The sequence below is a fragment of the Zophobas morio genome, unplaced genomic scaffold (assembly GCF_036711695.1).
Source record: "Zophobas morio isolate AGI-343-1 ecotype UQ-CSIRO unplaced genomic scaffold, CSIRO_AGI_Zmor_V1 ptg000011l, whole genome shotgun sequence".
Lineage (NCBI taxonomy): Eukaryota > Metazoa > Arthropoda > Insecta > Coleoptera > Tenebrionidae > Zophobas > Zophobas morio.
The window spans coordinates 14407448-14424090 of record NW_026972116.1 but is presented as its reverse complement, the minus strand read 5'-3'; the positions used below and the strand labels follow the sequence as shown (position 1 = coordinate 14424090).

The 16643-nt window shown below is 32.9% G+C and overlaps 1 protein-coding gene across 5 annotated transcripts in view; it reads left to right on the top strand.

The window, feature by feature from the left end:
* The first annotated feature begins 3779 nt into the window (after positions 1–3779).
* LOC135127014 (transcription factor collier) overlaps positions 3780–16643 on the top strand; it is a 166007-nt gene continuing 153143 nt past the window's right edge. For all 5 annotated transcript variants that reach the window (XM_064053305.1, XM_064053303.1, XM_064053304.1 and 2 more), the window contains exon 1: positions 3780–4229. In XM_064053305.1, the coding sequence (XP_063909375.1) occupies positions 4096–4229 (134 nt within the window). In that variant the 5' untranslated portion in view covers positions 3780–4095. The remainder of the gene's footprint in view (positions 4230–16643) is intronic.

The window sequence follows — 16643 nt, the reverse complement described above, 5'->3', positions numbered from 1 at the left end:
ACCAGCGGGTTTTCTTCTTAATCTTTTTTTTTGTATAAAGTTTGAAATGTATTGTAAACACATATTTAAAAAAGTGCATGAATAGCAACATCAAGATGCTATTATAAATTTTATTAAACAATTTCTTTCGTTAGTTCTGCTCGAAAAAAATGACTTATTTATGCTATAGATATACAATTATATCTACCTGACTACATTTGTGAGCAATGTGATTCATCAATGATCTAATGGTTTTTCTGTTGTTATAAAATAAGCTGCATTTTTTTTAAATATGGTTTTACATTTGGCGTCGGGTGAAATGGATATAAAAACCAGATTTCAATCCCCGGATGTCCTCTGTTTAATTTAGTTTTAAAGAGCTTTTCGCTCTAGGGAGTTTATCTAGGTACGTGTTTTAATACTTTTACTGAGAAATATTTTTTTTAAGAGAACTAGACAGAAGGTCCATTTTATCTGGCACGCATTTACAAACTTATACCAGATTTTTTTCTTCTTGTCTAGGTAAAGTGCACTTTTATACTGAGGACAATTCTATTAATAAAAAAAAGTTAACGGACCGACAAATTTGCTACATTATAGGTAAGATCAAAGTAAAGATGTTTGTTTCATAATATTAAAGTTACAATAACATTATCTATTTTTTAATGGCGCAAGGAATATTTAAAAAACATTTTCAAAGAGTATAAATTACTGCTTTTGGCATCCGATATTTACAACTATCTAACTGAAACCAATAAGGCGCCAGAAGACAATACAAATTAACAAAAAAACCTTTAAAAATGGAAGAATAATAAATAACCTTTAGAGGCGAACTTTGTTTTTTTTTTAAATATAAAGTTTGAAATTTTACCAGTGAAAAAAATTATGATACGACAAAATTTAAAGTTCACTTCAATATAAAAGATCTAATTTAGGCCCGTTGTTGTTTATAATTGTCATCAATGTTACGTCCGGACAATGAATGTTAGATAGGTATACCAACATCTATGTAGGCGAACGATATAAAAAAATTTACAAATTGTTAAAAAGATCAATGACTACATGCTACAATGTAAAATAATAAATAATTCGATGGTGTCAACGTTGAAAAAATATTAAAAAAAAAGTTTTTGAAAAACGAGTTTTGTGGCCCACAAGCTACGTAAAACGGGTAAAACCTAAATTTAGAAAGACCGTGATTTGTTACCTAAGCCTAAAATTTGTTGACAAATTACGTTCTGGAACCTGAAATCTAAAATTTCGTCAGTAGATTAATTAGTAAGTATTAGATACATAGGTATTCTTTATTTAAATAAAAATAAAATTGAAAAAAATTTCAGCTGTGATAATTTTTGGATATTTTATTAAATTTATGTAGGTAGCAATATTTGGAACATAGTGGTCCAAATATTGCGGTATTCTAATTTACTGTATAAAATAAAATTAAAAGTCTTCTTATTTAGTTATAAATAATTTTTACTTTTTATTAAATATTAAAATAACAAATAAATATCAAATAAATTTTCATTTATTCCCTGTCTTGACTAATTTAATAATTTTTTAAATTAATTTTGCGTTTTCGTTAAAATTGTTGGTTCCGAATCTGGTTTATTTTTTTATACTTTATGTTTTTATTGAAATATTTAAAATCCTTCAGATCCTTATTTTTTCATTATACCTAACTATTCTTATTATCATAATTCTTCCAAATATTAGGTACCGTTGGTAATAACAGAAACACAACGAATGACAATATAAGGAACACTGTAGCTGTTAAACTTAACAGTTGTATTGTTTGATATAAAATAATGACTTCACAAGTTCAATTATTTCAGTGACCCAAATAGGTGTACCTATCGTGTTTTTTTAGCCCTAACAGTATTAGGAACATGGGAATATATGGCTCGGATACTTGATCATAGAAACAAAGAAAATCGCTATTAATGATTTAGTAATTTTTTGATAGGGTAGACTGCATTTTTTCTAAATTTAGTTTTGTATTCGGCATCGGGTGAAATGATCTAAAAACCAGTTTTTCAGTCCCAGGATATTTTCTAATTGGTTTTAATTTTAAAGGTCTCCTCGCTGTAGAAAGTTGATTTACGTGTTTTAATACCTTTATTAGACGTTCACTTTATGTGGCATTTAAAAGTGGGGAAGTGGAGAACATTTGCTTACCTATCTAAATGTGATAATCCAAATTCACAAATTTCACAAACCACAGAGGAGTCCGAAAGAATAAAAACTAAAACAAGTTACGCTAAAAATGCAGGCATTAAAATTTAAAGGAGATGTTTGAAATTTCAAAAAAGTAATAAGTTCAAGCTAACACCCCCAATATAAAAAAAACTGCACTCTAAAATTATTATACTTATTAGTGTCTTTATAAGTTATTTCTATTATCTACCTAAGTATTGTTTATTATCTCTGTCTCTAATATACAATCTAAATACAGAGAGCAAAAAATAAGTACAAAATTCCTGCTGTAGATCCAAATTTACAATGAAAAAGTACGATCATGCTACCTGTTACATCGGAAGATTGGGGTGGCCAAAAATTACTCATGTCTTTAAATATTACTTTTCCGTTTTTATTTCCAAAGTGATTCTTACTTTCCATCTCTACATGTATTTGAGTGAGAAATTCCATTCAAGAAGGAATCTATAGGATACCTATGCGTAGTGTTCCTGTACGTCGTGTTCATGAGCTTCTCAGGGCAGCCTTCTAAACCACATTATTTGAAAGATCTTTAGTTTTCATTGTATGAATAAATAGACAATTCATACAATAATTTATTTAAAAATTATTTGAGTTTGAAAAACTTTCGTCTCAAAATAAGCATCACTTGTTTTTTTTTTACGTGTTACGATCTCCTTAGCTTTTGGTACTTACTTATTTTATTGATCCTATTTATTTAGTTTAGCTGATTTTGTAACAATATTATATGTGTGTTTTCAAGCTAGACTTCACCTCTTTATTACTATGATATAAAGGTGTATTATTATAATTAATCTACAGTACACTTTCTAAACATTACATTTTTCAATACTGGTTTAAAAATGTTTGCATTTTTAATATCTATAAGAAATTCAAAAACTGATTTTTCTGTCATAAATGATTACGATTTTATTTTTTTTTTTAATAAAATACATACTTTGTAGTTTACTGTATAGTGTATAGTTTAGGATGTTAAAAAATTAATTAAAAAAAACTGCATGCGTCATCAAGATGTTATAAATTTTATAAAGCAATTTTTTCGTTAGTTTAGCTCAAAAAACGCCTTATTTACGCTTATGCGCTATGCAAAATACATCCTACCTAAGATTAATATTTAACAGCGTAAATACGTTTAATAAAAACATAATCTCTCAAGTTAAACCATACTCTGCGCCTTCGCCTCCCAAGTCCCGTCGCATTCGCCTCGCCGCCAACTTCCGATCCCGGAAACAGTGTGGCGCTCCGGAGCATTCCGGACTCCGCGAGAGCACTGCCGCGAAAGTGCTCGGCTCGCGAAACCTCGAGTTGGGTACTCGTTCGCTAGGTCGCGCCAGCTGCGCCGCCCCCCCTGCGCCCCCGCCCCCATCCCCACCACGGCCTGGGAGAAGATAATAAGGCGACAATACCGCGGGGTGTAGCCCGGAGTGACGTCGGCCCGCTCCGATTGGCCGGCGCGCTTTCCCGCTATCCCAGGCGATTGGCCGGGGAGGCGCCCAGAGGCCGGCTCTGCCCCCGGCGCCCGGCGTCGCCCGTCTCCGGGGTGTGGCCGCGCCACCCTGGGGAGGCCCAGGCCGCCACTCCACCCCGAGCGCGCCGGCCGCAGACCATTCGATGCTTATCAGCGTCCCAGTCGCGTTCGAGTCGTGCAGGTCTCTCGCGGGCAATCGTCTTCCAGGGATGGACCTCCGTCCAGGGACGGACCAGTGAGTGCAGTGCCAGTTCGGTCCCGACGCAGCCAAGACGCGGTCCGACGAGAGCCTCCCCGTGGAGCGCGGCTATCCGACGGCGTCTCCGTGGCCGCTGTCGCTGCCGGCGCCAGAGCTGGACCCGGTGGCCGCAGCCTGGGGCCGCAAGCTGTACCCCGGGACGGGCGCGCCGAGAGTCGCCGCGCCGGGACTCATGTTCGGCCTGCATCACCACCAGGATGCCGCCGGCCTCCACCACCACCACCAGCCTCGGGGGCCGAGCCTCAAGGAGGAGCCGCTCACGACGACGAGGTCGTGGATGCAGCCCGCCGTGCCGGACCAGAACGGGTACGATTTTTCATTTGTTGTTGCGGTTTTGGATAGGATTTGAATGGGTTGCGGGCCGGCATGCCGGGGGAGACGGTTCTGGATTTAACAGAACATGTGCGCGCACTGACATGCCGCTGGATGGGGCTTCGGGCCATGTGGAAGCTTTGTTTACAAAAATCATGCAATTGTGCGAGGAGGTACGCACATAGGACGAATGACGTCTCTTTTCAAACTGATATACAAATTAACAAAATATTAAAATATTTTTATAAGTACATACCACTTACACAAAACATGCCTAAAAATTTTGGTTGACAGTTTTCAGAACTCGCCTAAAAATTTTAAGTTTTTTCCAAAAATATGTCTATACCTCGTGTGCTGTAAAATTCCAGTTCTAACTCAAGCCTTTACAAATGGTCAGAAACTTAACCAATAACCACAAAGCCTCGTTTGACACGAAAGTGAATTTATGCCTAAATTTAGGACAAATATGATTTGTAACATATAGAAACACAAAAATTTCTCCATTAGTTATTGATTTATTATTTTTTTATTCTCGTGATATAGGTACACACTGCATTTTTATAAATTCATTTTCGCATTTGGCGTCGGGCGAAATGGATCTGAAAGCCAATTTTTGATTGGATTTAATTTTAAAGGGCTTTTAACTGTAAGAACGATGTTCAGTCTCGCTGTGAAACACGCAAAACAAGTACCATGTTTGACAAAAATTCGTCTTAATCATACTTTTACTGGAAAATATTTGCTTACCTCAAATCTATATCCAAAATCAAAATTTTAGCTACATTTTAATACACAAAAATTTCATATTATTCCGATGTAGGCATTTGTGTTTTATTTTTATAGAATGATGTAGAAAGTGAGTTAGCTAAAAGAGGACACATCGAATAATTTTTTAGAAATTTATGAAACTATTTTAATGGAATTTAGTTTATAAATAAAGACGAATGATTTCTATGTAAGTATGCATCATTTCGTTAATATGATTAGAAAGCCAAATAAAAAAATAAAAAAATCCTGACATTTTTTTTATTTATCTGAATTTTTGTTTTCCTGTAAAATTGAGAAAAAATATACTTTGCAAAGTTCAATATGATGTGTTACTCTTGTTACGTTTTATTTGTTTTTGCAAAATAACATTTTCTGAATGCATTTTTTGCGCTTTGGTTTCTAAACTTGTTTTTACCTATGGGATGAGCATCTGTTTTTGAAACTCATGAAATTATTTCATTTACAGTGCTTTTCTGAATAAACCAATCCAACATTTTACCAAATTTTACTTTAAGTTGCACTAGAGAAAAACATTAGTCAGAAATATTAAATAATGAAGCCTATAAAGCCAATTTTTTAATATTATTTTTAAATAAAAGAAATACAAAATCTGAAAAAAAAGTTAAATGGTTTTTCTGCAATATACTTTTTTCCGTTACTTTTTTTAAGAAGTGAATTTGCAATGCACGTGGGCTGTTATTCTTCCTTGCAAATTTATTTTATCTTTACTTTTGCCTAATAAATAAAAAAATTATTCGAGGTGTCACCCTGTATATGATTAGGTGGTACTTTTGGCTCTTCGACATTTTAAAATTTAATTTGCAAAATTAAGGTGAAACATGTTCAGGACTGCAGATTTTTAGGCATTTTTCTGCGAACTAGTGGAAAATTTTCTTGTATTTTCAAGAAACATCAGATTTCCTATTTTTTTAACTCGTGTATGTGGACAAATTGGATACAAATTCGAAAATTTATAGAATTTGACTTTTTTTAGTTGTAGGAACTATAAGAACAAATTTAAAATATTTCTGTGATCCTATTAAAGGAATTTAAAAAAATGTATAAAACACTGAATATGGGGATATAGAGCTTAGATAGGCCTAACTGAAACTAGTGGCAAACGAAAAGGAATTAAAAATAAAGAAAAAATACTTTAATAGAAAGAGGCTTAAAATTAAATCAAGTGGTTGAATTGTGACGTCATCAACAGTTTTGTGAATAGCAAGAACATCATAAAACATTACAAGGTACAAAAGTTACACAACGACATTCAGTTTTGTGCACATTCTTAACATGTTTAAAAGTATGGGGTACCTATTCATTAAGGAAAAATCGATAACGTTACAACTTCGTCACACAAATTTTGAATTTTTTTGTGAAACGTATTTACATAAAAGTATGTTATTTTTATAAGTTTTCAACGTTTGTATTTAGTTTATGCTTCATTTACAGTTCGAACTTGTACAAGTTATTTTTATTGTTTTTGAGAGCATCAACTACAAGATTCCAAATTTGGTTAGAAGGTTGCTGTGAAACACCGGTTTACTTCTGTGTCCATTTTTGTTAAATGGCATTCTTGATTTTTTGTATAATTTGTACCATATACTACGTGGACAGCCTGTACATAATACAAAAACGAAAAATATGATCCAAATACGTAATTAAAAAAAAAAGTCAACTGTGTTTAAGTTTTATTTCTTGAGTTTTTGTGTATTTTCCGACTAGTTGTTAAAATTGTTTCGTCTTTATTTTTTCACCAAAAAACGCATATACCGACGTACATACGTAAATATCTATTTTTGTTTTTCTAATGCTGCTTAAACCACTTGAGTAACGCAGCACTCAGTCAAAAGTACCTTAGGGTAAGGTTTGGTACTCCTGAGTCAGTAGGTATAGTCTCTTATCTCGATCCATTTGGTAAAGCAAAATTAAATTAAAATTACACTATAAAACAAAATTAAATTTCATTTTAATCCTTGTTAAGTTGCTCTTAACAAAAACCGTGACATTTTCAGTTTTATTTTTAAAAATTTGAAATTTTTGTACTTAATACAGCGAAACTGATTTAGTGATTACTGAATTCAGAATGTTGGTTATATCTTTTAAAAAATTTGTCAAAACGTGTCAAGAATTATCTACTAAATACCTACTATTAAAAAATTCTGTATAAGATGGAACCTGTTCGTTTCTCATTAGCGTGCTTTTATTTTTTGAAATGTTGATGTTAAAAAAATTGAGGTATGAACTGGTTTATGTTGCCACTTTAGCAAAGTAAATGCTCCATTCAAATTTACATTATGGTAAAGTAATTATCAAAGTTAATAATCTTTAATTAAATGTGATTTATAGAGATCAAATTATCACGTACTACTGAGAATTATGTTTCATGGCGTAGGAAACACCAACATAAAGAAAAACATAATCAAGCAGTAAACTAATCGCAATTTCCTTTTATAAACAACTGATAATTTCACCATTGTATTAACTAAATAGAAATATTGTTTTTCATAATAGTCATTACCTACATAGTGTTACACTTCAGTATAATAACTTTATAATGATAAGAGAACACGGCTTGGAAATTATTTTGTAAAAAGTAAACACAACTTTCCTGAGGTAAAATTTATTAAATGAAACGTTTAAATTATAAACTCGAAACGCTAATTCTATTTTCGATCATTTTTGAAATAAATGCATATAAAACTGAGTTCCTGCTTTAACACAGTGAATAAAATAATGACTTTATTGTAAAAATGTTAATGCGGCACTGTTAAACCGCTTGGTAATTTCAGCTTTATAGTTCTTTGTGAAACTACATAAATAGGTATATAAATTTTCTAAATAAAACAGATAATTTTTATGATTTACGCACAGCTGCTTTAAGAAAATGTAAAAATTTGGCAGCGATTTCCAAGTAAAATAACTGGAATCTTACGTAAATTTTTAATGGCCGGATAAATTGTCTCGACGAAAACTTCCAGGCTTTGTGCTCTAAACAGATTTCCCAAATTTGTTTTGTTGTTTCTTTTCCGTACATTACCTTACAATATATGAACATCAAGACTTGGATGATGCGTCACTTATGTTATTCAAAAAACGAAACGAAGCACTACACAAAAATTAACCTTAACATGTTTATAGGGATGTAAGCAAATTTTTAAATCTAATTATTCTGTGGTGTATAATTAATTAAATTGTGCGCTTTTGGCTAACTGAATAATGAGAAACTTCATAGGAGCACTGCCAGTAAGTGCTGGTTTATTCAGTTTTGTGACTTTTATTATCGTTGTAAATTTGCCAAATCTTAACAGCCATTGTTCGTCGAGTTCATAAAAGCGACACGCCCTGTATTTTAAATGACGCACAAATACATATGTCAAAGTGCCAACAACATCACGTGTATGTACCTCATTTTTTATAAAAGTCCCTTTCGCATGATGCATAATTAAAAACTTGCAAAAAAGCTTAGGGCACCGCGGTTGAAATTTTAATTTTTTTAATTATGTAATATCCATAAAGGCAATACATGAAATTTTATCCTGCATGCATATAACACGTGTGTTTGTACAAAAAGGCGCGTTGATGGCGGTGTTTAATTTTTTTAACAGAATATTTTAACTTAACTATAATTATATTTCTTTTTATTAACCCTCCGTGTGACAATTTAATTATACGTTTTCTTTGTGCTTTTGTCTTTTAATTTTGGAAATTATTATTCATTGTTCTACTTATATTTTTAATTTCGCTGTCAACGAGGTGACTGGTCATAACTGTTGCACATAAAAATAAATGGCCGTGTTTTATTTGTTTTATTTGAGTTTATTAATCCTAATATCGCCCTATATTAGGTCCACGTTTAGCTTCAATTCGTTAATTAAAGCCCACTATGAAAATTATAAAAATTTGAATAGTCAATTTCAGCGTGCGCGCGGTCAAGGTCCAGAGTAAAATATAATTGACAGAGTAAGTTTTAAAATAACCCGGCAAGTGCATTGGGAATACTCATCCCATATAGTTAATGTTATTAACACAATTTTTTTGGTAGCAAAGGGAGCATCGAAGCGTAAATAAACGAAGAAGAGGCAAGAACGGGAATACTAATTCAGCTCCAACTGACAAGTTTTCGATAACACTGACATTTTTCATGAATTTAAAATCGAACATTCGTAATGCAGTCAATTTCGGCATGCCGTTCAGGAGTAAGGCGACAATTTCAAACAACCATTAACTGTTGCATGTATTAACATAACAATTATTGTTGTATCCCCCTATATATCGTATAAATAGCCAGTTTTATGTGTGCGAGGAGGGTGGCAGACATAAATCAGTAAAGATATTTCGTTGCAGGCGACAGTATTTCAATATAATCACCCGTCTATTGGCGGCCGTTACTGGCCCAGCTTCGTTATATACCGCACTCAATTGACCGCGCGAAATAAATGAGCGAAAAACTGACATAAACACCGCCATTATCTGATTTGCGAATCCTATAAATACTGCCGGGTCTAACTTACACGTTGCACAGTTTGCCACCTCTAATTGCCTCGTTTATTTGGCCACATTCTCGATAAAATTTTCAAAAATAATGCTGGTGGCTCTCGAACCAAGCAAGTTTTAATGTCGATGTGGACGAATTAGCTAAAACTTAAGTGTTTTGAAATAGTTGCTGCAATAAAGATTCCTACTTTAACTAAAAGAAAAATTTTGCTAAGTTACTTACACAAAACTTTAAGTTTAAAAAAAAAATAAAATTTTCTACAACATGAACAGCACCTCGAAACATATTATGTATTAATAAAAAATTATTTAATATTTTTTAAATGACAACAAGCAACTAAGTAAATAATTTAAAATTTTGGTGTAGCTAACGAACTCTTGAGCACGAAATATATACAAAGGAACGATGGATTAACGAAATGATACTGTATCACAAAACAAATTTTGGTGGAGTTATAATAATTTTAAAATTGGTTCTTTTGCTACGTTTAACAACTTAACAACACATTCATTATCACAATAACTAGTAATAAAACTTTAAGATAATATTTCTCTCGCCAATGACCATGTGTAATTACCATTTCAGTTAGAATGTATAAAGATATGGTCGTGTGGTTTTGTAATAATTTGATAAAATTCCATTTGACAACAATGTTTGCCTGATATAAAGTGAAGGTACAAATCAGCAAACATCGAGTAAGCAGTTAAAAATGTTTAACGTATCAAAAATTGGCAAAGTTTTCAACATCCTGTTAATTTTAGGTCCTCTGGTGTTTTATTTTCGGATAAATTTAAAAGATAAATTTTGTTGCTGGATGAACCTGAAAAAATCTGGAGAGCTTTTAGTACTTATTTACTTTATTTTTTACGAATTTGAAAAAGTCTTGAGTGCCACAGTGTTTGGGTACCCTTGGGAGCTAGTGGAGTTTTTATTTGTAAATTATTCAAAAGAATTTTGGGGAACTTTGGTCTTCTATTTTCGAAAATTCTGACCTGACTTGTTTTTGAGTTAATTTTGGGACCCCGTTTTTTTTTAATTTAAAACAATTTGCCAAAATTAGTCTTATCTTAGCAAGTACTAGCCCCACCCACCCGCCCTCTCTTTTCTTAGAGGGTATCCCATTTACCAAAATCACGCTTAACTTAGGAGCTGCTAGTCCCGCCCACCCACCTTCACTTTCCTTGGAGAATATGTCATTTGCCAAAATCAGTTTTATCTTAGCAAGTATTGATGACTAACTCGAATTTTTAAATTATTTTTTTGGGACTCCCGAAACTCCCGTACATAACGTGCGGAAGAGTTAATCCGCCAGATACCCGGTATATACAGTACAAAATAAATTCAACTATCTCCAAATAAAGACCCTAAATGTGCTCCCCACATATTTATTTTTCGCGCCAAAAATATTGTACAACATTCTTTGATTGGTGTTATATGGCTACTATGATACTCTTGATGGCTGGAATAACTTTCTTAAAGAGGTTTATGGAGTTTACCACGTATTCCCTGAAATTCTCAACCTCTTCCTCAGTCTTCTACATCATTTTTCTTCATTTACACTTCCTGTATACACCTTTGATATACGACACCATAGTTGTTTTTGGACTTCAAGTTGGGGATATTTCACAATAAATATATTCTTATAGGCTGCTGGTACTGAGTAGTTCCATTCTTTTATCTATTCTAGTAGTAGGACATTTCCATGGAAATTTTTCAACTACAGTTTGAATGTCATTAAACTTTAAAGTTAAAATCAGTCGTTTTGGTAATGTTTCCCATGAAAATATAGAAAAAGTAATTAGTACCATTCCAAAAAATACAGGATATACTGAAAGTAGGTAGCAATCATCTCGAGATATTGGACGTTCAATATGAAAAAACTTAACGAGGAGACCAAAAATGTTGCAAAGATATTTTTCTAAACATGGCAATGTTCTTAATCCTTGCTTCGACAATATTGGATGAGCCAGATGATTTACAGAAACGATTTTTTTTAGTTTTTTGAACCCTATTTTTACTAAAAAATGTAGGGCGAAGAAATTTTCCGACAGTAAGTGGCTGGTGCAAAACAAAAATGATGAAACTGTTTGTACCGTCAAATTATTGTCTAATAAACTCATTGACGAAAGAAACAAAAATATAACAGATCGTCGATTCCTAACTCAAAATCCGATCTGGAAAAACGATAACTCTGCCCCTTGGTATAAAATAAAAATTTCAGAATGGACCCAAAATCCGGCAAGACTCATGGGTATGTATGTTCTCATGAAATTATCTCATTGAATTACACCAGAGCTATTAATTTCTAATCGGATAAATTTTTATTGTATTAACTTTAGCAATTTGACTCAAAAAAATTACCAAAATTTTTTTCACAGTTTTTCTTGTCAAATTGCCGGGCAAATAGATTCGCTGAAAATCAAAATTTATCCGTCTAAATGAATAGCTTTTCTCTATTCGGCGCTTTTAGAGTAACATTTTAGTGAAAATAATGATTTAAAAAGTATTATCAGGGTTGGTACTCCCGACTTCATGATGTGCCATAATTTAAATCTGACATTTATTTCTGCAGAATTAGGAAATCCTGACTCTCTAACAAGTGATGACCAAATCTTAGATAGTCTCAATATGAAAACTTGCTTAGCTGTCGAAAGAGGTAACAAGATAGGAAGAACGAGAACACAAATCTTATTTGTTTTTAACTTAACCTCAAACTTGACATTTGTCGGAGCTTCGTGTGCCAACATTTGACAGTAACTTTCATGGCTGCCAATTAAGGTTGTCAAAATATCTAAATTTATTTTGATGTTTTTTTTTTAATAAGTAATTAATAATTTCCGCAATAGAAAAAATAGTAGACATCAAAAACGTTTTTCCTATTTCCGATTCCTAACCGAGCTGTTGGAACATTCAAATATTGTGCCCTAACAGAACTGGTGTAATTTATAGTTTTAAAATTGGTAATCACTACAAATGTCACTGTCAAATTACAAATAAAACACGATTGGCTTCAAAAAAAAAACAGGGACTGTCAGATTTTATTAATTTTTCATAGTTTAAATTGGCTTTTTAGAATTTAGGTTAAAAAACTGCCACGTATATGTCAGAAATGTCAGTTACTTTTTAACAGTGATGCTATGGTCAAATAGACAAGAATTAACATAAATTGGCAAATTAAATTTTCAATTCACATTAGGTTAATTTCATTTCCCGTTTTTTTTCCTATGCCAACGAGAGAAGAACGAAATGATATTTTTAATTCGAAATAAATTTTACCATGAAATGTAGATACAATTATACAATTATAGACATTAATCGTACCATTGGATGGGTCTTGGGCACTTAGATTCATATTGGGTTAGCATCCCAAAAAGTCTAAATTTAGACATGCTGGGCCCGAATCTATCGGGTCCTACTTTTGGTAATTTTTCGCATTTTGGGGAGGGGAGGAGGGTTGTTTAAAATTTAAATTTTAAATGTTACAACCTGACATTTGTGGTGCTAACCACGACAAAGTTCCCCAAAATTTTTATTTTTATTTTAAGATATTTTAGAGCACTGATCTCTTAGAAAGCTCGTCTGACGATCAGTTTTCTAATTTCGTTCTTACTTGAAACTAACGTGATATGAAACCTGCCTCAAGCAGTTCTTTTTACAAACTTTAACTCGTGTGCTAATAATGGACCTTATAAAACATGTTTTTTGGGATGTTATAATTCCTTTTGTGCGGCTGGTTGTCGACTCAAGCCTAGCGTCATAAATCAAGGATTTATCTTGCCAACCTCAATATCTACTGCTGGGTAATCCGCTTAAACAGTCGCAAAGATTTACTACTGTCGGTTTGCCTATTAACTGCTCCATTGTCGTCTTCACAATGCGCTAATTTTACAACAGTCATATAACCTTGTAGTATTTCGGAGACTATACCTTCAAGAACACCCCACTTGCAACAGCTTTGAGTAAAAATTATGTTATTTTGACAAACCTTTTAGCTAACTCGTAAATACATAATGAAGAATGGCACCTAATAGATCAAAAAAGTAGTAATAAAATAACAAATTAAAATCAAACGGCGTAACAAGTAAAAGGCTATGATGTGTCAGTTGTCAAACGTCTCTATGCTTTTAAATTTTAGCCAAATCATCTCAGACGTTTCTAAATAAATCGATTTTCAGAATTTACAAGGAACGAATGCAAAAATTCCAAAACTGGATGTTGAAGAACGTCTTTGAAAGTTGATTATCCCGATTTTTGCTTTTTTTAGACATCTTTTTAATAATGTTTGATGATGTCTGAATTCGAGTCCATATTTTGAAGATTTGCTTTGACTGAAATAACCTTATCAACAAAATTTTACTGACTTGTGTTTGCTGTGCACTTTATTTGTTTGGGTGATGGTCTGATAAGTTTAATATCCTTCGGAGTTTTATGAGGAGAGGAAGTTAATGGTCCAATATCTTGGGGTATCATATGCACTGACATAAATCAGCAGTAAAATTTGGAGGAGGCGCGTTTGTTTAAGTGTTTTCAAAATTGATGCAACTGGAATTTCCAGAAACGATAAGAAGTGTTAAGATCTTTCTGAAAAATAGATGACAGCTTAGCAAAACTTCACACTGCGTTGCTTTCACAACGACAAAAATAACATAAATATTTCCTTTCGGCCTCTGTTCACCAGACCTAAACCCAATCGAAACGGTGTGGAAGAGGACAGAGAATTATTGATTGCGAGATTTACCTACTGACTGACTATCGAGCAAGTGCAGGAGGTTTCTCAGCAAACTTGGACTGAGTGTGTACAAGATGTCACAGATCACTTGTATCTCATGTCCAATGTAGCGCATTTTCTTTCTAAACAATAGCTTTTTCTACCAGAAAGTCTTTTTTAAGATTCCATAGTCATCAAATAAATGTCTGTAGTGTTAATAATACTAATTAAATACTTTCCTTTCTCAAGAATCTGTAATTTCTCCTGTGCATTTGTTTACTATCAAAGAAGAAATAAACATTTAATAAAAACAAAATTATATACCTACGTTACCACTTGTCTTGTTTTTTTGGGTGAACAAAAGTTCTCTTTGAATAAAGACTAAATTTAAAAAATGTGGATTTAGACCTTTAATTTTATAATCGCTGAATTATTTCTGTAACACTATATGATAATGATTTGTATAATTATATAGTTTTTCAACTTATTTAATGAATATTATGAGAACACGGAAACAATTTTAACAGCTCATAGAATAATCATGACCGAATTATTTTTGTCGCATTAGCTGCAAATAACTGAACTGAAGCAAACTAATTGAATTAAATTAATTCGTCTGTAATTGAATCGCTAGAGGGACATTATATTTTAGATAATAAACCGAAAAAGTTTGAAATTCATCGGGGGCAAATCTACGTTTAAAAACAACACAGCAATCAAAAAATATCGAGAGAATCAGTTTTTGCAATGCAAAATTAATAGGAACAAACGAACATAGCAGGCATTTACCACCTTCATTAACAGCAAGGTATAAATTATCGCGTCCGTATAATTCACCGAGCTCGAGGGCATATTTCAGTTCTGCGTCCTGCGGACCAAAACCAGCGTCGTTCCAACCACAAATGGCCCTGATTGCCATTGATCCCAACTGGTTGTATGCGGTCGACTTTTCACATACAGCAAACGAACATTTAGGAATTTTTAATAAAACCAGTCTGATGCAAACGCCCGATTGACGCTATGTATTTTATATTAGGTGTGGGGATCGAGGACTGATTATATTTAATTCTAGTGACTTAGTGCACAGTTGGAACGCTCCTAAACATTAAATATACATTTACCTGATTTTATTATAAATATATTAGGACTAGCATCTACTATATGTAAATACACGAATTTGAAAGATTATTTTAAGGTAAGAGGGTTTTCCGTTTATAAAAAGTTATAAAAACTCTCTGGAACACTAAAAAATGTGAAAATTTAAAGCACTAAACAGAGTATCGTGTTGCATTTAAAGTAGAGAAAGACCATTTAGGGATTTTTAACCAAACCACACCGACGCAAACACCTGATTGAGCTACGTATTTCGTATTGTGGGGATCGAGGATTGATTATATTTAATTCGAGTGATTCATTAATGTACATTTGTAACGCTTTTAAACATTCAATAATTACTTGATTTCATGAGATAAGTCATACAATTACCTGAGTACATCATCGACTTGCCAGACAGTTGACAATTAATATTATTTGAAGGAGTGCCACGCTATAACTAATTTCGTAATGGCAACTGGTGTGATATTTATACTGAAAAACGGGGAATTCTTTGGGGCTCCGCATCAGGACCCCGCACATATTAAACCATTAGCACATTCCATGCTAATTTTCGACCGGTAGCCATGCAATTTACTCATAAAAGTATTTTAATTATTTAAAAAGTTGGCTCGATTACCAAAAAATGACACTTTTTAATCACGATGATTGCCTAAATTTAAAAAGTGCGCGCGTAAACATCGTCAAAAACAACGTTCAGAAAAATTAATTGGCTAAACACGACGCGCATTCCACATCAGCGTGGTTAAAAATTTTACAATATGGCGATGGAAGAGATAACAAAAATAACTGAAGTGAAAAAAACATAAAATGATGATGTACATAAAAGAGAATCTAGTCCGTTTTTTACCTATAACAAAACTTTTAATTTCACATAATATTTGTTGATTTACTGTTTCATGTGCAGTATTACCTTCTTCATAGGTCTTATTCTTAAGATTTGAGAATATTAGAGTTCATCAAATAGTGAACATCATCGGCGCCCATGGGGGGCAGAGGGGGTGTGACCTCTTTTTCGTATTTTGGTGAAATTTTTCATTACGTGCATTTAAAAATCGATGTCTCAATTACTTGTGGAAATTTCGGAACACGATTTTTACCACTGTTTTCAGCTTACAGAATTCTAGACACTACCCAATATTATCGACTTTTTTATCGGAAAGGAGATACAGTAGAATCAGATTTTGTCGAAAAAATAGCTTTTACTGTATCTCATCTTCAACAAAAAGTAAGCTGAAACTAGTGTCGAAAACCGCTAATTATTGAGATACTGATTTTTAAAAATACGTGATGAAAAATTTGACAAAATCTTACAACAATT